The sequence below is a fragment of the Alosa alosa genome, chromosome 21, assembly GCF_017589495.1.
Source record: "Alosa alosa isolate M-15738 ecotype Scorff River chromosome 21, AALO_Geno_1.1, whole genome shotgun sequence".
NCBI classification, from domain to species: domain Eukaryota; kingdom Metazoa; phylum Chordata; class Actinopteri; order Clupeiformes; family Clupeidae; genus Alosa; species Alosa alosa.
In genome coordinates, this window is record NC_063209.1 from 23,796,101 (window position 1) to 23,823,471 (window position 27,371).

Sequence of the window (27,371 nt, forward strand, 5' to 3'; positions counted from 1 at the left end):
TGCCGGGAGTTTGTCAAAGTTCAAGCATCTCATCCGGTGAATTGCTGCAGTTGTCAGGTTCGAACGGCTCGGACTATCAATACAGCGGTGGCCCAGGGGGTGTTGCACTGAAAGATGCTGGCGGCTTCAACACAATCACTTACAGCCGAGCGTTAAAAGACAACGTGGCACCAAAACACTCTTACAGTAGGCAGCCCGTCCTGGCGGTGACACAGAAGCTAAGTGTCATGTTCATCACTATATGCAAGGCACCGGTTTCGATCAGATGTTTGCTTGTTTTGGGGGGTGGGGGTGGGTTATATCCCTGAGCTGTGGACGTCTGTCAGGATCTGGTGTCTCTGTTGCTGGAATGCATCAAAGTGTTCGCTCAAGCTGTAAATAACGCACAAATCCAACATCCCTGGATTTGTGCCACCATGGTGATTGCATGTCTCTGAGACAGCATTTGAAACTAGGACAGTTACATACACACAAGGCTTCAAGAGGGAGAAAAGAAACAGAGCAAAAGAAAATACTTGTCATTCTTCCATCTCCTCACACCTAGTTCTGAAACCTGGGAAAGATAAGACAGAAAGACAGGGCAAGAGGAGAGCCATGGAAACTAACCAACCAACCAACCAACCAACCGCTTTGGTTTGCTGATACCTTGAGGATTAGCTTCCAATGTCTGAGACAATGCTGCCTTAAGTTCCACAAATACAGGCGAATATGAAGCTTAAAAAAGGCTAAGAGGAAAGCAGCAAAGCATGACATGTCAATCTACCGAGCCCCCCTCCATTGTAGAACGCTAGATAAGACAAAAAAGCAAAGCTATTTTTGATTCAGTGAACACAAACAGGTGATAAGAAAAGATCTCCACACCAACCTCACTTCTCTGCTAAGGGGTGGACGCCACAGTGCTTGTTTACCGGTTGACTTACCCGCTTTGATAAATGCTAGAGACACCATCTTTTTTCTGTGACTTCAATGACTTGTCTGTGGCGAGGCAAACAGGCAAGACACAGAGCAGACACAAGCAGAGGGCAGCAGATGGAGCGAGGAGCCTAGTAATCAACGTCCCATGAAATAGGGTGGCTTTGCTAACTAACTGTCTTCAGCATATTTACGGGCAGGTTTGCTAGCTGTTATTTTTTTGCAAGTCAGCTCGGCAAAATTGCCTACCAGGGCTCACTAGACAGCTCAAAAAGAAAAAACCCTATGAAGTACTGCCCCAGTGTCCAAGTATAGCAGATGAGGAAGGTGTGTGTGTGTGTGGGAGGGGGGGGGGAATCAACACAGAACCTCTCTCACAGAAACTCTGGATCGGGTGCTTGGGAATAAAACCCAGAGTATATTTTATTCATGCTAAGACTAAGACTGTGGGGGTTGGGCAAAAGAGATGAGCACTTCTTTCTACCTTTTCAGGCATGTGAAAGCGCATTGCATTACTGGAATATGGATTGCTATTATAAACAAACGTATTATGGTTATAGATGCAAAAACTATAACAAGAACTATAAACAACCTTTTAAAATGACATACAAGGGCTAACTACTTATAAGACTTGGACGTGTGAGGGGGTAGTATCCAGATAAACATGAATTTGTGTGTGTGTTTGTGTGTGTGTGTGTGTGTGTGTGTGTCTGTGTGTGTGTGTGTGTGTGTGTTTGTATGAGGTTATCCATGGCATCTAACAAATGCAAGTAATGACTAATTGCACGTCGTCATGATTACACAGCTTAAGATTAGTTGCACCAACCATTTCCCAATTATTCTGCTGACGCAGAACCAATCTACTGTGGCAATGCAGCAGTAATTACAGTGTACGTACTGTATAGTGTTGAGTATTTAAAAACAACCCTTACGGCATGCTCACGTTCAGGTGCGCCGAACAACAAACATGGAGCATGGCCGAGCAGAGCACTCAACACCTCGCATGTGAACACATTCTGATTGAGGTCAAGGCTGTGTGGTGCCACGCCCCTTTGCACCACGCCACGCCACGCCACGCCACGCCACCTTGTTGAGTCGAGAGAGGGTGGAGATCCGCAGCTCCGTCAGTTCTAAATATGAAAATTGATGAGGAGAAGGGGCATGCCACTGCATCTCTATTATGGAATGGAGATGGTTTGATTAACAGTGGCCAGCAATATCCCAGGGGGCCATTAAGTGTGCTGTACATCTGGACTTTATCTAAGGGTCCGCCAGCATTGATAGGGATAAATGATTACATAAGGGGGGGGGGGTGGCTGGAAGATGGGGAGGAGCAATTAGAGGTAGAGTTGGGTGGAATGGCTCTTTGCCACATCCTCCATCGCCTTTCAAGCCTTGCGCAAGGTCAGTGCCACCGGGAGTGTGTTTAGAACAATCCCCACAAATTGTTGGAGCCCAGTCTTGATAATCTCCCCGGTCCCCTCTAATGGATCTGAGATATGTTTACCAAGTGCTTGCACCCTCGCAAAGTCATTTTGCAATCTTTCCCCCCCTCCCCCTAACACAATAATAGAACTGGAATTGGCTTTTTGATCAATGACATCAGTGGTTAACTTGATATATTTAATAAGCACAACAACCTTGAGCCATGGCTGCATCTGCATTCTATGGTGTTTGCCAAAGGTAGTAGGCCTAGTGGTGGGGGTGTGTGTGTGTGTGTGTGTGTGTGTGTGTGTGTGTGTGTGTGTGTGTGTGTGTGTGTGTACATGTATATATGTATGCATTGAGCACATGGGTGATTTGCAACAGTTCCTCCGACGTTCCTCCCACGTCTGGTGATTTCTGTGGCCTCAGCACTCTGCCTCATACTCTTGTCAGTGTGCACATATTTAGCTCCTCTCCCGTTCTTGTTGTGTCTAAGCCGCTTGCTGTCCCAGTTATAACTATCCCTCCAAAAATACTCATCTGCCATTACAGCCATCTTCTACTGTATATCATACAGGTGTTAGCAGCATCAACAGTAATTGCAACAGCATTTGTAACACTTTTGAGTCCAGTGCTAAAAAAAACCTAGAGATGTGATGCATGCCACATCAGTGCAGATGCTAAAAGCTCATTTGGATTGTTACCGAATTTCATATCCAAAGAAAGTCTGTAGGAATGTCCTAGCTGGTGTGTGTGTGTGTGTGTGTGTGTGTGTGTGTGTGTGTGTGTGTGTGTGTGTGTGTGTGTGTGTGTGTGTGTGTGTGTGTGTGTGTGTGTGTGTGTGTGTGTGTGTGTGTGTGGTGCGCTGTCCACTTGGCCAGAATGTGTGAGAGAGAAACAAATACATCAAGGCAAAGAGTTGGAACCAAGAGGACACAAAGACCCCACACACACACACACACACACCATGAAGCCCAGACCAAAGTTGCTGTGAGGGCTATTCTATTTCCCCCACAGTCTCCTCCACAGCAGTAATGGCTGAATAGATAGGAGGGGACAAGGCTGGGCCTTCAACAAGGATGTGGAGTGGCTGGCAGCAAATGACTGCTGTCTGTTTCCCAGGCCTGTAACAAATGCAGTGTCTGCTGCATCCTTCCAATGGCTCATTACCGACCTCCCTCTTTCTGAACGGATTGGTTAGAGTCCTCTGCTGCGTGTCAAGCAGGGAGTCAAGGAGAAGGACAGATGCTCTAGCGTTCTCTTCTTTAACAATGATAACATGATCAGGCAGTTACATAAACATTAACACACACATACATACACACTTCTACATACAATAGAATACATACACACACACACACACATATACATACATACATGCATACACATACATTAAACACACATATGGAATATAAACACACACATAAAGCACATACAGACACACACGTATGTATGCATTTATAGTACAAACACACACACAAACACACACACACACACACACACACACATACAGAAACACACAGTACAGTACACACACATACATGTACACACACACACACACACACATACAGAAAAACACACAGTACAGTACACACACATACATGTACACACACAGGCTGATGTATAAACGTTTCATTAAGCTGAAAGAAACGGTAGTCTAGTCTGCCCGTGGGAACGTACTGTCTGCACAGATTTGCCCAGATTTGCTTCGCCTCAACAGTAACATATCCAACATATCTGGTGATAACGTCCTGTGTGGCTATGGGTACAAACCACCAGAAGGTCTGGGGTAATTGTCAAAAGATGGAGGGAGACACATCCTAAAGCACAGGGCTCCCTATGGTCAGACAGTCTTCTTGCTTAGCACAGCCAGCAACAGTGAGAGTGGGGTGGGGTGTGGATGGGGTTTGTGGTTGGGTGGGTGGGTGGGAAATTGAACAATATGTTCTATCTAAGTGCTTCTAGAGAATAACTCTTTGACTTGTTACTCTTCCTGGGCTCCGGCCGTGCCATTTTCTAATTGCATCCCTTTGGAGCGTTTTAAGACAAGGATTTCTCATGCCCGTGTCTTTGTCATCTTAATTCCTCATAATCGCAGCAAGCACCCATAATTCACTCAAGTTTTTCTATGGCCTCATTGTCTTTCCCACGTGAAATTTTGTTGCTGGATTTTTTTGTTGCTGAAGTTCCTAGAGAAAAAGAAGAAGGCGGGGGGGGGGGGATTTTGCGCATTACAATGAGAAAGCCATTACAATAGTTGGCACAGTGAACCCTCAAAGGCCTTGGCACAAAAAGACTGAGCAAACCAGAGAGAGATAGAAGTGCAAACTCATTAGTGTGGCAGCTCCCAATCGAGTTGTGTTATAGAGCGAGCGTTTCGCCACTCACTGTTCATCTGATAAGTGTTATTTGTAGCACGTCAAAGCTGCAGTTTTATTCACAGGCAGGGATGGCTAAATGTCCTTTTTGTAGTCTTTGTTGCAGCCCCAGATGGACAGTCACTACATTCTGGCATACTGTACATCCTCCCTTTTCAAAATGTGAACTCATACTGAACTTGTATCGTGAGAGCACGACACGCTTGCATCCTTTCTATTTCAGTAAGTGCATAAAATTACACATTATTATGCATGACTTCATCGGATGTTTACGGACCATTCTGTGCTGTTGGCAAACTGGGCTATCTCTGCCTCTCCTCTCTCGCTGCAATCTACCTGTCCAAAAAAAGAGCAGCTCTGATTCAGGCGTTCTTCTGAAATAGAGTTCCATCATAGTTCCAGTATACAGATAGAATAATAAGCTATTTTGAAGCCAGTGTTGTGCAAACATGTAGCATGCTTAAAAAGGGCCTTGGCACTTCATCTCTAGGTGGCCCCTTTACACGCTGATTTGATTGCTTTAAGATCTCGTCACCAGCAGTAATGCTGACAGTGTTTTGATAACATAAAAAATACAAAACTTGTAGAGCTGTACACACAGAAAGACTGGGTTACCAAAAAGAAAGCCATGCTCCTTTGGCTTCAACAGTGAAGACATTCTTTGTAGTACAAATTATGCCCCTTGTACACAAATTTTCCTTTGACTTATCGCAGTGGAACAGATTGTTCATTGAGTCTCACCCACTGTGCTTTTTAAGTCCAAGTTTACCACTCTATTCAAACTATGCCAAAGCTGTCTAATCGACTGGTGACAAATTACTTGTGTGGTGAGTTTTTTGCCTACTTATCTTCATAGGTTGGATTCACAATTATTGGTCCTGTTTACAAATTCAGACTGTATGTTATGTTTTTTAAATCCTCTCACACCTTCTCTCCATCTCTCTCTCTCTCTCTCTCTCTGTCCTCTCATTCTCTCTCCTTCTCTCTGGCATGTTAATCCTCATTGCAAAAGCTGGCTCTGACTGTTTGTTGAGTCGACATGTTTAAAAAGAAAGAAAGAACAAATAAATAAATAAAACGTGGTACTGTTGTGAGCAAGATGTCACCCTTAATACACTGTGTGCCACATACTCTGCAGTGCTCTTGGCAGGTTATCTCTTGCATCATCCCATCCTATCTGTGAAACATGACCGCAGACTGAAGCTCTGTTGCCATCTGGTGGTCCTCCTCGCTGCACTGACGTTAAGTACGGAAGGTAATTTCACAAGCCGATGCAGAGAGGTGTTTTTGCACGGGTAATTTTTCTCCACAGGAAAGTGAGTTTGTGATTAGCATGGTAATGACATTCACAAAAGGCCCATCTTGCACTCTTGAGCATGCATACATTAAACATTCAGTGCCTCTCTCATCTCTCCTTCCTTCCTTCCACTCTCTCTCTCTCTCTCTCTCTCTCTCTATCTCTCCCTCCTTCTCTCTTCCTCTCGCTCCCTCTCTCTCTTTCTCTTTTTCTCGCTCTCCCTCTCCTTCTTATTCATGACTGACAGCTCGTGTCTCATGATATACACTACCTCATGGGCTCCAAGCACAACAAACAGGCGAGTGGGGCCGCGCTGCCGTGATGAATGCTGTCTGCGCTCAAATACCCACGATGCACATCTTGTGGTGCCGCACCGCACCGTGTGGCAGCGGCATCACCGCGAGCCCGAAGCTCCTCGTCCCCCCAGCCATGACACACACCACATGCTCAGGGCTCCGAGCCCACCGCGTGAGAGATGCCGGCTCCGGCTCGGGGCAGGAGGATGGGAGTCATTCATCGTTCCCTTAATGTACACCCTTCGCCAAGGCACACTCATCAGATGTATGATATACATGCATACATGATATACGCTGACAACCGCTCGAAGCTATGGAGGTAATTGAAGAAAGACCATTAATTTTGCCAGGGTTGCATCGCCGGGTATCTTTGAGTGACAATTTATAGTGTCACACTGGGGCCGCCCTGCCTGGAAATTTTTCAATACTCGGTAAATGGTAAACAAAATTATCATAATTGAATGCCATATTGTATTGTCGCATCATACTTATGGGTTTAACTGCACCGTGTGTGTGTGTGTGTGTGTGTGTGTAACTGTGTGAGTATGTGTGTGTGTGTGTATGTGTGTAAGTGTGAGATTGGAGCCAGTACTGCCATCCAATCCAGTTGTCTATAGAAAAACACACCAGAGATTGCGTAACACAATTATGTACAAACATTAATACCAGTCAATTGTTTTGGCAACTAGCCAATAGTAATGAATTTACATAACCAGGGATATTTCCTGAAAAAAAAAAAAGAGAAAGCAAAATCAATTTGGCCCCAGTACCTATAAGTAGTATAGGTTGTGTATGGCTTATCAGATAGGCAGTGACTCTGCTGAGGAAGGATTGGTATTATGCATCATTTTACCACGGGCATTACCAGTATCTATCATCATAGTGAAGACAAATGTCTTCGAAGGGAAACTGAAGGGAAATTGGTTTCTCAGCATTGTTGTACTTGTGAAGGGCCCTTCCAGTAATGCAGTGTGTATTGCGGTTTCAAACCAAACTGACTGACAAATGTTATAGAGGGAATGCATCAGGCAGCCTGCCATAGATGGTGCACCACACACCGCAGGAGTGGTCTTTGTTGCCACCATGTGGTAGAAGTGGTGAATAGCGGGCATGCTCATTATTACACAGAAGTGTCTGGTGAAGGTGTCCAGCTGGAAAGAGATAGAAAAATAGACATACGGGATGTGCACAAGCTTGCAAATACAGAAGGAGAACATTTGGGCATGCAATCTGTGTTTACACAAAAATGTGGACACACACACACACAAGTAAGGCAGGTGAGTGGCGAGAGGCCATGCATGCATGATGCACAATGCTGAAAATTACATCCACAATCTCGACTTCGCCATGGGCTGTAAATTTCAAATGGAATCAAGTCTCCTGTGTCAAGGTTTTATAACTCAGATTAATAGGAATAAAATAATGCGCCCTATGCCTGATTGATTCCCGTGAGTGGATTTGACGTAAAAATGTCATGCGGATGCAGTGATTGTAAAAGATCCAATGATAATAATAGACGGGTTGGGCCACACCAAAGATGATGACTGCTGGTCATTTTATCAGGGCAAAAGCTCAATGCAGAGAGACAAAGGGAGCAAAAAAGAAAGAAAAAGTAAGACAGTAAGACAGGAGAAAGAGAGACAGAAAAGAGGGGGTGTCATGCACTACGGCGCAAGTGGCTACAGCATCCATACCACAATAGGTCCCAAGTGCTCACCGGGGCCCAGGTTCGAGTCCAACCCGGGGCATTTTCTGATCTCACCCCATTTCTCTCTCCCACTGGCTTCCTGTCACTCAATGTCTTGAGTCCACCCCCCCACACACACACACACACACATACAATACAATGTATATAAAAAAGGACAGAAAGACAGACAGAAATGTTGTGAGGACAAGGGACTGAAAGTTCCAGAACATTCTAAAACAGACTGATAGCAGACTGTTCTAGCACTGTGCTCCACTCCCCCGTCTCAAAGCCTAGCCTGTTAACAAGCATTCAGAACATGAAATCCGACCAACATCAATAGATCATCTCACCATGGTAACCAACAGTGCACAGAACATAATGGTGTGGGTTTTTCTGTCTCCCCATCAGGGCCAGGTACTGTAGCCCACACTGATAGATAATGTTCAAAATATGTCTGTGCAATGAATCCCCAATGAATCACCGCCAGGTCACAGGACTTGAATCATCACAGGGCAACTAAAGAAAATTAGATGGCACTTCATAACTATCGATGCTCGTTATTGATTTAGGCACATGATAAGAGTTGTTAGTTTATTTTATTATTTTTCTAGGCTTTTGTAAGTAACCTAGAAAGCACTGGCTTTTTCAAACATTATATAAACATAAATCCACTGAATATTTCATAAATGGCCTACACCGTGGAATACATGTGCAAGTACAAAACAGGAATTCACTGAACATGGTATATCAACAAAACAGCAGCATTTTCAGATGAAAGACCAAAAAACATGCAACGCATGAGGCAATATTCCCTGAAAAAAGGTCACTACCTCATGTGAGGTGCAGAGCATCAGAGACAAGCAATAGTATGTGGATCAATGACACAGGAGAGGGAGTCAAATGTGAAAGATGAACCTCTATGTAAGCTCACAGGGGTTTGTAATGGATCATGGCAGACACACAGCTTCATTCGACGCAAGTTTGATCTTTTTCCTGAGTAAGCCACAAGTAATTCCCAGAAAGGTCATGTGATCTGGAGGGTTACATGTGGCTGTCCAATCACAACACAGAATTGCACTCCGGTTGCAACAGCTACACACTTACACAACGGTAGTGGTTCATGACACATGCAAGAACAAGAAGCAAGAGCAAGAAGCAAGAGCAAGAACCATATTTCCTCATTAAAACTGGCCTATTGCTTTGCCAGCTCCCTACATGGTTGGAATCATTTAAGATCTGGGAATATAGGATCACTTAGGACTGCTTCAACATGATATATATGCGAGAGGGCACAATATTTTATGGTGTGGAGGGCGTGAGTGGTATAAGAGAACGAATCAATGAATGTTAAGTGCCCTCCTGTCTACTTGCCACTTGCCTGTGACAAAATCCTATATGGTCAATACAAAGATCATCATACCTTTGCTCAGAGAAAAAAAAAAAAAAAAAACCTCCCGACGAGAGAAGAGGCGAGAGCCTGGATGAGCCGCTGCGAAAGGGTCTGCCTAATGCGATTCTCCGCGGCATGAGAGTCTTTCACAGACTCACCGCACCGATACAATTATGCTCTGGAGCTGTGCCGGCAGAGGTGTTGATGGCTCAATCCCCAGAAGGAGACGGAGGGAGACAGAAACCTCCTCCTGAGCTCCTCCTGGCAGGTCTCAGAGGAGCCGGAGAACAAAAAGCTCTGATGGGCTTTCAATAGAGGTGACCGGAAAGTGATGGCGGCTGGTCCCCAATGGGTTCACAGGGCAGCACAAGGCTGATATTATTACTAAGATAAACTAGCCTGCTTCAATGGCTCGTTTTCATATTTCCAACTATTATGCTTTACGTCTTCATAATATGGTTTTGCAGTATGAATGTTAAGAGAGGTCTGGGCACCATTGCAGGTTTAAGAAGGAGTTTTACTAATCCTTCCCTCGAGATAAAGATAAATTGTGCCACAAGTGTTATGTCTTGTAGGCTTTGTATGGGCACCAAATTACAGCAGTATCACACTAAGTGTTTCATTTGCATCGGTATACCTAATTACTTCAGAGTCCATAAACTGCACACCACGACAGATTAATGACTTTGTTGGAGACATTTAAAACATCATCACCTTCCAAAAATCTTTTGGTAGTGATTCAACAGGCTATACATTAGTTCCAATCAAACAGAAGCACGGGGGAGGTTCCAGTAACTACTGTACATTTGGATGAGTGATTCAACATTTAATGTACAAAACTTTAGGATACAATGAGGAAGTAGCCTGAATGCTTTGGGCAAGTCAGACTAAAAACAAACTGTTGACAAATTGAAGATATCATGATTTATAGTCACATATATGTAATCAGGCCTCTGGCTCAGCTTGAGGAGTAGAATCTCACTGCTTTCCTGTCTGTTGATTACATATGGAGCCTTGGCTTTCAGTGCAGATATAGACCCTTTCAAGAGAGTTCCATTATCAGCATCATAGTTGGCCCCACAAGAATTCCTTTTTAACATTCCATATGTTCTCTTGATGCAGAGGAAGTAGATTGGGGCCCAAATAGAACGTTCAAGTTTTTATTGTTGAAAGGGTCTATAAGACTGTGCATGACTGGAGACTGAAACGGACAACTATAAATTCACATTGATTTCAATTGCACTGATTTCAACAGTGGTTGCCCAAGGGCTGGTGGCCTGAGAAGTGTGTGCTAAATTGAGGTTAATATATCTCGTACGTGAGAAATAAAATTAATCTTTTCACAGTTGACAGACATTTTTTTAACCTGTCATTATGTCTACAGAGCTCAAAATAGGATATATTGCACTGCCAGGCTAACCTGCAAGGAATGTATCTCTGTCACAGAAAACCCCGGAGACCTCCATTTTAATTGCTGTACATATTTCCATATAGAGCTCTGAGAACATATACTTATAACCTTACCAGAAATAAAATGCCTCCCTCATACCATGATGTTTGTCTGAAGATTAAATTGGAATCCTAGAGAACAAGAATGTTGAGAATCCCATTTCCATAGCAACAGCATGTGATGGTACATTCATTCCACCATTGTGGCCCACTGATTGAATAGTGAGGTTAAAGGGTTCTTGAGCCAAAGTGGTCTGATCAGGTAAAGTGCCAATGGAATTACTTTTTGTAAACCTAGATAAATAACACTCCAAATGATTGCTGTGGTAATAATTCCTTAAAATTATACTTGTAGGCTACAAAATTACATGAAACGTAGAGACAGGTTTAAATGGATTAAATAAAATCCACTTCTACAATAGTCACTTGAACGGAACTCTACAGAGTTTTTTTTTTCCACAGCAGAATTGGAGGACATCATCAACCTTTCTCCTTGGACATGTTTCTTTGGAAAAAACAAATGACATTTGCTTCTGCCTTGGTCCAGGAACTTGAACATTAGACTATTTCCTTTCCTATGCATCATTTCATTGATTATCCCAACATCTAGCTAGTCTTCTATGTGGAAAATCAGATATAGCGGGTAAATACTCATTGTCACAACACAACTACATTGTACTGCTGTTTTGGTCGACTTACCAGACCCATCATGTTTATTTTCCTATTTTCAGTGAGGTGGTGCACTGGCTCATGTGATGGCAGGATCCAGATTAACAGGTTAACAGCTGCTCCTCCTCCATCTATCTGGTATCTCCCAAATCAACTAGCAGTCTATAAGGAGCCAATTTAAACAAGACAACTTTATGCATGGGAATTGGGAAATAATGGATTCTTAATATATCTATTGTGTGCAGTAATATATTTAATATTTATCAATTCACTCTTCTTTCACCACATACAATACATAGTTCATACTAAATAATTTAATAGTACCAAACATAGTGATGTAGCATTTAGCTGCTATGGAGCTCAGCTCTGGAACCAACTTCCAAATCACATCAAATATGCTCCAACTATTGTAATGATGCGTTTTATGACAGTTAATATATGTATTTGAATTTCTCTTCTCTTTGAATTTCTCTCTTGCGTTATCTAATAGAAAACATTCTGAATGCTTGTTAAATGTTTTCAATCTTGCTAGAGGTGACAACTCTAAACATTTTTGGAAAGCATTATCTACCTCTATTAAACATGGCACCTTGTTGGCAGGTGTCTTGCAGATTACACAGTACTTGAATAGACACATAGGATGGGAATGATTTAATTAGATATTATCTGCAATGCTATTTTCTGCACATCCTTTCCTTTTATAATTTCAGCCTCCAGCTACTAGTTGTCAACACTTGGCAACACCTCAGTCCATCGCTACCCCAGCTATGAGAAATGGAGTGTCTCAAAACTGTCTGGCTCTGTGAATATCTTGTTTATGCCCAACAGGGCAACTCTTAATCCAACTTTGACACGCTCATAAATCCATAAACTGATATTATTGCCATAGTATGCCATAGCAGCTGTGGGAGCAGCCCAAGTTCAGGTCATATAACAGACATGGTGTGCCCAGAGGACACAGGCTTGCACCCTGTTTACCCTGCATTCATATTGACATGTCCTTGAGCTGGACATTAGAAGCCAGCTGCTTCCAACAGTCTGGTTAGAGCTTCACAAAGCTGCCTGCTCCAGTCCAGTGTGTGGAAGGTGAGATATGACATTAACTACAGAGCATTTATGGGAGTAGCGAAGGTGATGCAGCAGCAGACGTATGCTGTCACTGTAGAGGAACAATATGAGTAACCCATATGTATACATTATGTCTCAACAGTTGTTCGCTTTTATTTCAATTTATCATACACATTATTGTGTGTGGGGGAGTGGTAACACTAACTTAATAGAGCATCACTCATTTTAAGCCTTTGTGTTATACACTAAGAAATTCTGACGAGTGCATATGCATTTGATTTGTTTTGGATGAATGCAACATAAAATATGTAATTGTGTAATTGTTATCAGATTCAAACAATTATGCTTTATGTTTTCAAATACAGTGTTTATAACTTTCAAAATATATTTGTGCAGTGAAAATTCTTAAAAATAAGGGTAGGATGTTAAGGTCTATGTGGGGGAAAGTGTCTTCCTCATGCAGATGTCATTTGTCATCTTTATGATACTCTTTGGTCCCGGCCACAGGAGGTCGTTGAAGGATATGGCTTCAGTCCTTAAAGGGGACAGACAGCACAAGCCATTGAGATATAGAACCAGGGAGAGGGAGGAAGTTCCGGCCTCATTCATTTCAATGGCTGAAGCTATGCTTGCTAAATCAGCCAAAAGTATACTCAGTTGGCAGCTGCCATCTTAAAAAATTGTGTCCACATGTGGTCCACCCTCGTTTTCACAAACAAGCCAATTGCTTATAATGCCAGGAAGGCTCTTTGCCAGCTCATATATTTCCGGTGGAGCGTCAGCTGTGTTGTAGCGGCTATTGTTTTAGTGCACCTGTTTACATGGACCTGGCTGGGACCTGGATTGGTGATTGATCATGTTAAGATGCTGAAGGATTTATGAATGTGTCAAAGTTGAATTAAGATATTCACAGAATACAACAGAAGGTGCCATTGCAACACAGCTGATGGTCCAAACGGAAATATATGAACTGGTTAAAGAGCCTTTCTGTCATATTGGCAATTAGGCAATAATTAGATGCCACATAACCCATGGCCAAAAATGATGTTGTCCAGTCCATGAAGATTAGCTGATCCTGGAAGTTGACAGATGAACCACATAAGGTGGGTTTACATGGACATGCTTTTCTTTTATCATTCCGATTTCACTATTCGATTGAAAAATTTGTGCCGTCTGTTTTAGGGCTGGGCGATATGGACCAAAACTGATATCCCGATATTTTGGGGCTGATTGGCGATATACGATATCGATACGATATTGATATTTCAAACAGAAAGAGCGAAGTGCTTCATATATTCACTCAACACAACTTATGACAACACAGCCAGTTTTAATTATATTAATTTCAGACTGCTCTAACAGAGCTGTGCAAGAAAGTGTAAACAATAACATAGGCCTACAATAGGCATAGGCTACAGTTGCTCTGATAAAGCTGTGCAAATAACAAAAGACCAAAAGTTGACCCTGACTGACAACGCAGGCCTACATTGTACTGCACAATGCAATAGGCTATTTTGGGTAACAACAATATTGAAAAAACCTGCTGTTTTGTCACACAATGCAGTTTTTTTTACCTGTAAGGGTTTGATAGGGCCTAGATGACAAGCAAATGTAGACTATGATGGCCTAGACATGTTGCTATCAACAACAAAAATAGTTTTAAACAATTAGTCTACTTAAACAACGTAACTGAGTCACTCATCAAGAGTGTGATAGACGCCACCGCCGCTTTGTATCGCTCATTTTGCATGTTCCGGTTCGTAAGAAAATCCCTATGCACGATTGAATGGGGTTTCAGGAATCATAAAAAATGATGCCCTAACTGCTCGCGAGTCGCGTGCATATCCTCTTAATAAAATCAGCGTTTAGGTTGTCTCCCTGAGGACTTTAGATCTGTTACTGTCGCTAAACGCAAGCATTCGTGTATTTAAATTAGCTAGGCTATGTACCAAAAATGACATTTTACCGTGAGTCGAAGAGCTGTAGCTGCTAAACAGTGTTGTAACTTAAATCTGCGTGTACAAAACCGTTTGGAGCTCCAGTGGAATTTTGATTTCACAACGAGAATTCTCGGTCTAGCCGTTGATGTGCCGACGGCATAGGCATCAGCACCAACCTCTGATCAAGGTAAACAAACTCAGTGTCCGTCATGTTTGAAAGTTTGTAGTGCTGCGAGGGGAGAACGTGCACACAAAGGGCGAGTTGAGCAGAGCTGCGGCTATCTGAATGGTCTGAACACAGAACAGCAAGTGGCTTTGATAAAATGGCCCATTTTTTGACATAATACCGGTATTACGATATTGTCTCAACTACATATCGTTTTCAAAAATATATCGGTCGTAGTCGTAATACCGATATATCGCCCAGCCCTAGTCTGTTTACATGGAGTACATCCTATTCTCCAAGATAGCAAGAGGCTGGCGGACCACTGTCGGTCCATTGGGGGCATAGCTGGCGGTCCGCTGGCATTTTACTTATTGGTTCTCTAGTGGTCCGCTGGCGGGTTGCAGACAATTTGCCCAATATTTTGCCACTATTGGTCTAAAATATTTTTCATTTGTTCAGTTATACTCCATATATCACTTTATGAAGTTTTCTTAATATTCATGACAAGTTAAATTTAAAGAGATGGTGGTCCAACGGCGGACCACAAGTGGCACACGAATGAACAGGTATGATAAGGGATCTGGAATCCATGCATTTCCACAGAATTATTTTTGGAATCTGATCCCTTATCATACCTGTTCATTCGTATTCTTCGCTGGACTTATCGTGACTAAATTCAAGATGGCGGTGAACGGTAAACTTCCTGAAGGTACTGTCTGTATAAATAATCTTGTAAATAAACTATCAGGGCTTTTTCAAAGTTCTCAATGTCTCGTTTTAAATGTCAGGGCCCTCGGAAGTCTACCAATGAAGTGTGGAGCTACTTTGAGCCTCGTAAATGGTGTAAAACAGATTTAATTGCATGGCTTGCCCGATGCCCGAGGGACCCCCATTGAAAACCTGTTTGTAGCATCGGCTAACTAGCGCTAGATTTCGGAGTGCAGGGGACAAGCCGAGATGAGCTATGAGATAAAAGTTCGCACTCGGTATCATGTTTCAACACACTTTAGGTCAATATCACACCGAACTTCTCCTTTAACTGGCTGACCTGAACCCTTCTGCCAGTGGTCCCCTGTACAGTATAACCAGTGCACTCTAGGCTACTGTAGGCGTTACAAAAATAACTGCAAACTTTGGAATTGTTCGCAGTTCATCTTTTGGACATGAACACTTCATTACACTGTACTTTACTGCAGAAATGCATTTTGGTCATGGAAATGTTCTTGTACTCCACTGTATGACAAACGTAGTGTTTTTGTCCCAAAACTTCAGTGCATCCTATTTCCTTCAGTGGTTGTGCAGTCAGTCATTTTCTATTTTCTAATATGGACAGCTAACATGGCTGATATATTGCACATTTGAAGGGACGATTTCCCTAATTCTATTTCTTCAAGAATTTCTAGAAACTTTGCTAGACGTGGTGGCAAGTGAGAGTTTAGCATTCTCAGCACAACTTTGGCTGACCTGTTAATTTAATGGAAACTGTGGGTGTTGATTTGGACCTCAAATGCAACATCGGATGAAGTTTGCTCAGTGCACATCTTAAAGTATTAACAAATGCAGCCTTTAGTTCTTCCTCGATTGTTCACCAAATTGTTGTTATTGTTTATTTCTCACCCTTTTAGAGCAACTAAATTGTTCATGTGAAACATGTTATTTAAAACAAGCTGCTAGGAATAAATCGGAATATCAGAGGTATAGACCTACCATTGTGCCATTTTATGGAGTAGCCTATTCAAATCATAAGGATAACCAATCCTCACGCATTTGATTGGTGTAAGAGCGCGTGGAGCATTAATTGAATTAATCTCACTCTCAATGTGTGAGAGTTGGCAACTCTCATGTGAGGGTACAGCTCTGTAAATATACAGGTATATTATGGTTATTGGTTTCTAAAGCGACAAATAAAACAATACAAATTATGCCAACGAATACCCAGCAATGCCTTGACGTTTTAGGAATTACGCACAGCCCAATTCCATGTTTTTTCGGCTGTGTTATTCTATGTCCCTCTTAATATTAATCTATCAGTTAAATTCCCCTACCGACATCGTAGGCTAATTGACAACAGGTGCATTCTATCAAATTAAAATGTTGGTCAGCTGACCTGTCACTTCAGTCGTACTCATCCCCACGTGTCTTCCGTGTTCAGTTATTCCTCCACATTTTCCACCGCCAGTGTTTCGTCGTCTTCTATAAAAACGCGGAGGAACTTAAAAGTGTTGGGCACAGTAAGGCCTATAAGACTTGAAACGTAACATTACGTTGTTGTAATAATGTTTCCTTCTACTTCACTCCTTTCTGAATTTGAATGCCCTCTTTATCAACGCGGTCGTTGTAATCGACCCTTTTGCAAGTACCAACATGAGGACCGTCCAGGTAATGGGAATGTTTCTCCCATAATAACGCGAGGTAAGCCACTCAATATGTCAACAGATTGAGTGTTGATCCGCCCTTCAGTTACACCGAAGATTTAGATTTGGTTTTCACTGCAGTTTGCACTTGTTGGGAGATTTTGTGACCGTAATGCTTTCTGTTATGTGTCTAGGAGTTGAAAGGCACCATGGGTCTTCTTGTGAAACATTAAGCACCCAAGAAGATAACGGAGCTTGCTTACTAGAACTTGAAAAAATTAAAAAACAAATTGAATCAGTCAAATGTGAGGTTGAGCAACAACAGAGAAAGCTGTCTCATTACAAGACTAGAAAAAATGACCAATACAGGATGTGCACATCTGTGTCCAAAAGTAAAAATAAAATTGCAGCAAACAACCCAAGTGCCAACAAATATGTATTGGAGAAATCTAGGCCCCTTACTGATTTGGAATATGATCCTTGTTCAAATTTTTCCTCTGGCTTATTGTCAAGCACTTTATCAGATTGTAGTGTCAAACCGTGTAAAGACAAAGAGATTGCACTGGAGCAATGCAAGAAAAAGGATAATCAAAGTAATGACCAAGAGACAAAAATATCTCATCATTCTGATGACTCAGATGATGGAACACTTGTAATTGATGTGCCATGTTTGGAGGAGGATCCACGAGGTCTCAAGGGAGTTGCACAAACCATGTCCACTGAAGCCAAACCCACAGAATCTCCCCCAAAGGAAATCCGTGAGGCTAAACAATGTATAGCTCTCTCTAGTGACTGTGCGCTGTCCACGCATAAAAACCTGCAGACAAATGAACAATGTGAGAAAGAACTACTTAAATCACCTGTGAAAAGTTCAGAAGAAGCAAAGACCAGAAATGGAAAAGTATTGCATTGCTTTGAAAGAGGCAGAGAGATTGCGGCATCAAGTTTACCAGATGCTGGTCTGTCTGCAACTAAAGAGGGAACAGAAATCAACCATGGTACTTCACGTTCTCATCACAAAGAAAGAGAAGAAAGGCCTAATATTGAGAATGTTCTAGATGACCTTTCTGCTTGTCTTGACGATCTGAGGAATCAGAGTGAAACAATTGGCTGTACAAGTGACCTGGAACTAGTTCCGAAAATGAATGGAAATGCCTTGGATGTCGGTAATCAAAACGAAGACCTGGAATTCTGTAGTCTCCAGCAAGAGCTACAGGTCCAGATTGACAGTCTAGAAAAGGCACTGGAGGGACCCAACAAAAATCACCAATTTCCTCTTCTCCCCACTGCACCCCAAAGTCATATTCAACACACTGTGGCACCTAAAGAAAACCTGCAACTTTTGGACCACCAAACCACTTCCTTATTTCCTCCAAAACACACCAGGAGCAGTGGTCAGGATGTTGAATGTTTCACAGGCTCGTACTGGACCTCAGTGCAAAATGTTAAAAACGAAACGGGTACTTCTAAACTTCCTGCACCTTCATTCATGACTGCACAGCACTTGGATGGGGGGCAGAGTGTACAGTCTATGAGATGTCTAGATGCAGCGGTGACCGCGTCAAACCCCAACCGGTTTCAGATGCTAAAGAAGCCAATGGGTGAACCAAGTGTTGGGTATGTTGTCCATCAAGCCCCTGCGGTACTTCGTCCACCAGCTGCAGCCACAGTGCCCAGAAGAATGGAAAAAGAGGAGACTGACATTTTCTCAAGTTCTGAGGAGGAAGAGCTCAATTACTCTGACCTGGATTTGTCTGAAAGTGACCCGATGGAAGAGTGCTACAAGATTTTCATGGAGGGAAATAAAGATGGTGATTCTGGCATCCAGGATGCTTCCCCTGTAAGTTGAATGAGATTTGTAATGGCTTTCCATGACAGGGGAGGACTGAAAGCAGATGCAGTAATTTACTACTTGTTTCAGGTGCAAGCAGGTAAACTTGCAGAGGCTGACCTGAAACTGAAAATGGACAGTGGACAGAAGAAAAGAATGGCCCATACACCAAAATTTGAGGAAAGTGAAAGTCTTGCTGAACTGTATTGTTCTCTAGCTTGAAATGCTATTTGTAGTAGTAATAGTTTCACCTTCACAGAATATTGTACCGGTATTCTATATTAATTTGTATGTTACATTAATTTGTTTATGCGATTGTTCATTATAATCACTCAGGCAGCCCCTACTAAACCCAAACCACAGGTGATCATCCCCCTGCGAGGTGAAGCATCTCTGATGACCTCAGCACCTGTGAGAAGGCCACAGCCACAGCAGCAGTTTATCCATCGGCAGCCGTCTGTGCTGACCACAGCAATCAGGGGCATCCAGGGACCAGGCCCCTCCATTGGGCATATCAGCAAATACGCCCAATTCACTTCACACCCCAGCCTTCCACAAAATGGTATTCATTCATAGATGTTCTGAGGAACTGGTTTTGGTGTGAAAAGATGGCATTGGTTTCAGGTTTCCTGGACATGGAGTGAGTCCTAGACTAAGAGCACTTCTGTCTCCTCTGAAATCAAGTCTTTAGTCTAGGACTAGCCTTACTGCATGTCCAGTAAAACCAACCCATACTGTATGTGGCTGTATGCAAAGCTAATGGTCTTTCAAATCTTCTCAGCGTGTGTTAACATCATACCAGTCGGAACCACCGTCCAGCTGCCTCCCAACATGCACTTCATTCTCCCTCATGGGCACTACATGCCCATGACTGTGTCTATGCCCATGACTGTGTCTCCCCCCGTAGTGATGCCACGGGCTGTGCACCTTACGCCCGCTAAAGTAAGCCTGCCTGCCGCTGTCTATTCATTTTGACTATACATGTATACAGTGATGGTCAAGTGTTGGCACCCATGCTAAAGTTGATTAAAAAGAGAAATATAAATCATCTTTTTGAAATTGATCTTAATGCCTTAAGTGAAAAAATTAGGAAATATCCAACCTTTAAGGAAACCAATTTTCATTGTGAATGAATAATCTATCATACATAAATAAATGTTCTTCCTTAAAATACAGGGGTCATAAGTATTGGCACCCATATGTTAAATTCCAGTAGAGGCAGGCCGATATTTTTTTTTATTTTTTTTTTTTTTTTATAAAAGGCCAGTTATTTCATGGATCCAGGATACTATGCATCCTGATAAAGTTCCCTTGGCCTTTGGAATTAAAATAGCCCCACATCATCACATACCCTTCACCATACAGAGATTGGCATGGTGTTGCTGTATTTCAGTTAGCCTATTTGCTGGTTTGATTTGCATTGAGCTCAATGAGCATCATGGCCTTTAAAAAAATAATAATCTATTAAGATAATTTTCCAAAAGATTTTTTTTTATTCCTCTTTATAGTCAACTTTAGCATGGGTGCCAACACATTTGACCATCACTGTATCTCTGATGTTCGCCTACAAAAAGGACCCAAAACTGTCATCTTTGCCCATAGGAGATCCACTTTTGGGTCCTTTTTGTAGGCGAACTTCAGAGGCCTATGAAAACTTAGTAGACAGTTGACCATTTTGTTTTGTTGGAATGCGTGTCTTTTGTATTTCCCTCTGTAGCCAGTGCAAGTCAAACGCAAAGCAAAAGAGAGGAGTGAAGTGGGTGTTAAGGTCCCACACAACGTGAGGCAGCGCTATGTCAACCTTTTTGTTGAAGAGTTCCTGAAAACCTCTGCCACTGTGCCTGAAGCTTTTGAAAAGGTATGAACTAAGCTGAGTGCATATTTCCCTTATTAATAATATGTGTACACTACACACGCAACACTAGCAGTGGCTTCTCTTGCCCTGCATATCCACATATTTGTATGTAATATAGACCCTTTCAACAATAAAAACAAAAACAATGCTTGAACGTTCTATTTGGTTCCCAGTCTACTTCCTCTGCATTAAGATAACATATGGAATGTTAAAACAGAAGCCTTGTGGGGCCAACTAGATGCTGATAATGGAACTCTCTTGAAAGGGTCTATACACACATTCATCAAGACGAGCACAGTGAACTGTAGATTAAATGTGAAATACCTGCTAAACTGTACTCGACTTCTCCATTTTTTACAGGCTTTAGTTGAGGAGAAGTCTGTGTATGAACGCAGCATCAACAGACTGAAGTATCTGAGTGTAGCTGTGAATGCCCTGAAGAAACTGAAGAGCCAAAACAGTGTGCCCTCCAAAGGTTAGTCTCTGCATAAACTAGATCTGCCGTTGCACAATCCGGAACCACTGTCTTATCTCTTTACCTTAACACAAAAACTGCAATTACATTTATAAATCTGTTAAAATTTCTACTCATGAGGCCATTTGACTCGAATAACACAGAACTGCTCTGTTGTACTCTGTAAATGGTCTAAAGTTGAAGTTGTTTTTGTTGTCTTGCTTGGCAGGTGGAACAGAGAATACAGCAAAAGAATCCAAGGGCAACATAGCACTCAAAGCCTGTGCGCTTCATGGAGCAGGTGTTGAATCAGATGCCTTATCCAGACAGTTTCAGGGGGCTGGGTTGCATTGCCCTGACTGCTAAATGACTGCTCTGGCTTACCGTACTAGCATCTTCTCCTTTGTTAAGGATCTGTGATCTTACTACCAGTCCATACCACTCCATTAGTAGAATGTGCCTGTTTTGTGTCTTTTGTTATGCTATGTTATTGTTTAATCCTCACAGTGAGTACAAAACATTTCTTTTTCCCCAATGAGAGCGTTTCATAACCCATTTGATGTACAGCACTTGTGCATCTATGCAATACTATTGGAGTTCTGGATAAAAAAAAAAAGAAAAGTGAATTGGTTCTGATTGAGTGACGTGGGTGTCTTGTTCCCCTCTCCCAAAGGAGATTGTGCTCTTCATGAGAGTCTGAAGGAGCACATCCTGTCTGATGACATGCTAAGGAAAAACGGCTATCCTTTTCAACACCCTGGCCACCCTGGCTATGCAATGCAGTGTGGTGAGAGGAAAAAGACCATGGCTGACGGTAGGTCAGATGTTGGAATTTGCGTACTGCAACATCCACTTGGACCTTTAAAGAATAAAGAGATACTAAAATGGCCCAAGATGCTTATTCTATGAAAGTGAATTATACATTTGCAAAGACCCATTCATAGTTAAAAAAAATTAAAGCATTTGTGTGTGTAAAGGAAAAATATTTCCTGTTGTCTTAACAGCATTGAAAAGAATCTGCTGCCGTTGTGGATCAACCTTTTCTGTCAGCCAAACAGGAAAACACACTCGGACAGAGGAGTGCACCTACCACTATGGAAAAGTTGTTGAAAACAGGGGTGAGTTTGTGTGTGTGATTCTCTTTTACTAAGAGCTTTGGTGTTTTGATATTTGTCAATGCTAAACTCTTTTTTGAGCAGAGGCCTCTGTCTGGTTTCTCTTGTTCATGCCAGTGCCTGTCTGATGGTTTCTCTTGTTCATGCCAGTGCCTGTCTGATGGTCTCTCTTGTTCATGCCAGTGCCTGTCTGATGGTCTCTCTTGTTCATGCCAGTGCCTGTCTGATGGTTTCTCTTGTTCATGCCAGTGCCTGTCTGATGGTCTCTCTTGTTCATGCCAGTGCCTGTCTGATGGTCTTGTTCATGATGCCTGTCTGGACTCTCTTGTTCATGCCAGTGCCTGTCTGATGGTCTCTCTTGTTCATGCCAGTGCCTGTCTGATGGTCTCTCTTGTTCATGCCAGTGCCGGGCGGCGTGGAGTCCCGCTACAGCTGCTGTGAGGCCACGGCGGGGGCTTCTGGGTGCCAAGTGTTCAAGGTTCAACAGCAACTTCTCACACTATTAACACTGACATAACATGTACTTTAGAAACATACACGTGACTCATATAACTATATGTAGAGCATGTGAAGTGTATGTTAACTATATGAAGCGAACAATATGTTTATGTGCACGGGATCTGCTTGTGATTGACAGCTTCATGTCCACGACGCCTGCAGCCTGTCTGGCTTCGTGAGCACCGTGCCGGCAGGCTCGTCTGAGCGGTGCTGTCCAGGTGTCTATGCGATAGACTGTGAGATGGTGAGGAGCTCAGTCAGTGGTCACCTTTGTCTGCTTACTGATGGTCAGGGACATGTATGACTATGCATCTTACTGGTAATGAGGGTGCATAGTGTGAGTGGTTATTTCAAGCTCACGTTTTTTTATTTTTCTGTCGACTTCTGCTTTCCCCTGAGCTACAGTATCTTTATGTGAAAATGTCCAACAACGCACATTGCCTGTGATAATGAATGTTTCTTATTCTATTGTTGTTTTATGTAATACATATTTCCCTTTTTATGGTTTTAACATGAAAATGAAGAAAAATATATCTAAAGGGTTTTTAGGAAACCTACAATATGCTGTTCTGTAACTCTGTTACCATGAAAAGCAGTTTTTCCCCTCTATCAATTAACGCCAAAAATTAAAATAATACCCAAAGGAAAGCACCTTGGTAGGACACTTGATTTAGTATTTCATTTGAAAATGTTCATATAATATATATATGAATTACAACATATTACACATTTTAACATGAGAATATTTCCTATAGGAAATATTCTCATGTTAAAATGTGTAACTCCGTTACCGATATGCTAACAGAGTTCCAGCAAAGTCACAGAATTCTTAAACGGCCACACACACTTGATTTTCTGTTACTCTGTTACTGAGCACTTTCTGGCTTTACAATCATATAAAGATTTAATTTCACCAGACGATTTTGTGTTACCATTTAAGTACATGCAGGCACATACAAACTGACATATTATTACATTTTGGTTCATTAATTGCTGAGTGGCACCAAAAAATCTAGTGGGAGTAACTCCGTTACAGTGATCTTCCTCACAGGTTATTTTTGGAAGTTGAAGTGTATTTTAAATACCCCTTTCATATTTTAATAATTATTTTTGTATGTGTATTATTCTTTGCTTGTTTGCATGCCCTTCTCAGTGTTACACAACACAGGGTCTGGAGCTGGCCAGAGTGACTGTGGTCAATTCCAGCCTGCAGGTCATCTACGACACCTTTGTCCAACCTGAGAGTGAGGTCATTGATTACAACACCAGGTACACCCATACTACCAGACAAATCAAGTGAACAGATGAGTGAAACTCTGCCGGACACGCTGAACACGTCAACACAAACAACACGAGGTGCTCTAAGCGATGTCGTATGTTTTTTTAGGCTTAAATATTTTTGTCACATACAGCAAACATCACCTCACCATCCGCTAGCTGCCTGTGTCCTGAATACACTGTAACAAAAACGTGATCTCTGTGGACAACCCAGGCTCCAAAAACGGCCACAAAACAACTTGGGCAAACCTAGCCCATAAAAACACATACTGTAACAAACTGTTCCACCAAATCACCAACGAGATGCGCCTTTAGGAGAGTTTCAATTGAACGGGACTCAGGAGGGAGGAGGAGGAAGTAGCGAGCTAGCTTTCTGTTTTGTTTGAACGTCAACAGAAGTGACGTTACCCAGTATTGCTTAAAGCGCCTTTAACATGCTCTTCCCTCCTCTACCTCCACTTTCTCCTCCTACTTTGACTAGCACGTATAACGTCGGCACTCTAATCCTCTAGTAATAGTACTGACGGATGCAGTAGTAATGCCGAGCTAAGGTCTAAGCTTCAATATTCTCTTTCTATAAGTCGCTTTGGATAAAAGTGTCTGCTAAATTAATACATGTAAATGCATAGATGGGCTAAATGTGGAAAATAAACAAATAAAGAATGAATGAATTGAATATTGATTGTGACTTCAAGACTTTTGGAGATGGCTGTGTGTTACACACCTGTGTGTCCTGTTTAGGTTCTCTGGTGTTACTGAGAAGGATGTGAGAGCCACCAGTGTCCATCTGAAGGACGTTCAGAACACGCTTCTGAACTTCATCACTTCGGACACCATCCTGATTGGCCATGAGCTGGAGAATGACCTCTGTGCCCTTAAAGTGAGTGTTTAATAGCCAGTCTTTATTATTTTATTTTTTTTGTCATCGTCCCTTTTACAACTACTTGTTGGGCCACAGGAACTTGAGTGTTAACAATGCCACATACATACTGTAGGTTAAATTCTAAGTGTGCAAGCATGATCAAGCAGCTGAAAGTGAAGGCATGGTAGCATTTTATCAACAGATGAGTATAATGTAGTAATTAAGAATACATTATTATATACCTAGATGACCTGTGTGTCAAGTCAAATGTAGTAATTTAAATAGCCCTGCATTTAATGGCTCTGACACTATAACAACTGTTGCTACCCATGGTAGCTCCTTCATGGCATGGTTGTGGACACCTCTGTCTCTGTCTGTCTGTCAGTCACTATAACAACTGTTGCTACACATTGCAGCTCCTTCATGGCATGGTTGTGGACACTTCTGTGGTGTTTCCTCACCGGCTGGGGCCTCCACACAAGCTAGAGTTGCACCACCTAACTGCTGACTACCTCAGAAGGATCATCCAGGAAAGTGGTACGTTCTGCTGACTCTGTGCAGGCAGAAACACAGAGGAGTAAAACTGAACTCTCCCTGTGGATGACTGAAGCCATTTGCCGTATTTGTATTCACTTACACATCTTGTAATTACTTCACAACCTGACTTGAGCACTGGCATATACAGGTTGTTTATGATGAAGTATGTGAAACTACACAGGAAATGCATGGTGCAAGAATATGGTTGTGGTCATCATATATTCATATTTAGTTACACTAACAGAACAAGCAGCATTATTGTAAGTCTCCTGTTATTAAACCAAAGCTGGAGTATGTGGCTGCACAATAGTTTTATGAAAAGTAAAGGTAAGGTTTTGAAAATGTGTGAAATGGCAGACTCCATCAAACAGTGGACTTCACTATAACTCACTCAGTGTAAAACAAGCAGGTCTGATAGAGGTATTATGTCCCATGTAATAACTAACATCAGGTGACCAGAGGTGTGTTCAAATTCCTTGAACAGATGCAAACATTCAATGTAAACATTTTTTTTTTAAAATTAGATAAATTCGAACGATTTTGTGTGAACATTTCATCTCCGCATTAACTCTCCATCCAACTCATGATGTTTGTGGAGAAGTGTTTCCTCAAACTATTTGCGAGTGTTCACAAACATTGGCGGAAAACCCAGGGCAAACAGAAAGCTGTTTGCACACATTTATTTATGCTTGTGAATTTGAACGCCCCTCAGGACTTGTCACCTTCGTCACAGTCGTCATTGGTGTGTCTGACCGTCCTCCTTCTCCCCTGTCATACAGTGGACGGCCATGACACAGGCGAGAACGCAACAGCGTGCATGGAGCTGATGCTCTGGAGGGTAAAGGAAGATGCCAAAGTGAAGAGGTGGTGAAAATGTTGCCTGCGGGCAGAGCATCAAAATGTCCACCAGAGGGGGAGATGGTTCCACACTGGCCCTATATAATGGCTGCTTCAGCGCTACAGCCACATCAATTTGTATGCCTCATCATGAACATATCCATTCTCTCGATGTGTGGACTTCTCCCATGAGAGACATATTTCAGTTACACAAAAAGAGTTTTTGAAAGATGGTTTATTTGTGAAAATCAGAAAAAGAGTTCTTGGTGGGGGGAATAAAGGTTATGGTATTGTCTTTTGAAGAGGCTTTGAACATAGAACACCAGGTCGTGAAAAATGTTGGCCTTGCTTAGTTCCTTTTGTTAACATAATGTTCGTCCATTTTCTTCCGGTTTTATTTTTTCTTTGTGTTTTATTTTGCAATATTTATTTTAGCCTTATATGCCAAATTATGTAAATATGAGTGGACATAGGAAATATCACACCTGGAAAAGCACAGATTGATGTGTACTTTAATAGTAAATGGGGGCACAAATAAATTGAGCTGTCTGCCATTTGTTTGAAATGTCACATCTACACTTAATAGGCTGTTAATAAGGAAGATGGGAACACCAGCTGTAGCTAATTAATTCATCTAACTCTAGCAGTGTGAAAAGTTTATTAAAATCTCTGCTTGTTTTGATTGAGAAACTTAAGTCACAGCCATGTTATCAGAGAGATGTTCCAGTGTTAAATGTCAAATTAGCTGAACAGTGACATTGTATTGTGCATCAATACAGATTGTGTCTGAACTGTAAGTGTTTCCATAAGTTAGCTATGGAGTTTTTACCTTGGTATACATGGACCATATTTCACATACATGGAGGGGGGGGAACTAGTTCACAGTTTTTCTTGATTGCTTTGACTTGCTTAAGGAAACTGGGATCCACTTGGTCTTAATGAACACTTTCTTTGCACAGCAGAAGTCATCTCTTGCGAATGTGTTCAACATTTTCGTTGGGTTCACACATTTCTCACACCCTTTTGCAAAACAGTTAACACATATCATTCAAAAACTCCAAACTCTTGGTTTT

The 27,371-nt window shown here is 42.1% G+C and overlaps 1 protein-coding gene across 1 annotated transcript; it reads left to right on the forward strand.

Annotated features, from left to right (window-relative positions):
* The first annotated feature begins 16,808 nt into the window (after positions 1 to 16,808).
* On the forward strand, positions 16,809 to 27,127 carry zgc:152968 (uncharacterized protein LOC564848 homolog). Its single transcript, XM_048231657.1, has 16 exons — positions 16,809 to 17,089; positions 17,226 to 18,871; positions 18,953 to 19,042; positions 19,199 to 19,424; positions 19,644 to 19,804; positions 20,580 to 20,720; positions 21,078 to 21,192; positions 21,401 to 21,472; positions 21,845 to 21,985; positions 22,176 to 22,289; positions 22,691 to 22,764; positions 22,924 to 23,028; positions 23,938 to 24,053; positions 24,804 to 24,942; positions 25,341 to 25,461; positions 26,241 to 27,127. The coding sequence occupies exons 1-16, from the start codon at positions 16,954 to 16,956 to the stop codon at positions 26,330 to 26,332; spliced, it is 3,489 nt and encodes a 1,162-aa protein (XP_048087614.1). The 5' UTR covers positions 16,809 to 16,953; the 3' UTR covers positions 26,333 to 27,127.
* Positions 27,128 to 27,371: the final 244 nt, after the last annotated feature.

Bases quoted from the DNA above. Each gene is read 5' to 3' on its own strand.
- zgc:152968 (XM_048231657.1), top strand. From the start codon at position 16,954: ATGTTTCCTTCTACTTCACTCCTTTCTGAATTTGAATGCCCTCTTTAT. The intron at 19,805-20,579 runs GTAAGCCTGCCT...TTCCCTCTGTAG, and splicing joins TGCACCTTACGCCCGCTAAA to CCAGTGCAAGTCAAACGCAA. The intron at 23,029-23,937 runs GTGAGGAGCTCA...TGCCCTTCTCAG, and splicing joins ATGCGATAGACTGTGAGATG to TGTTACACAACACAGGGTCT.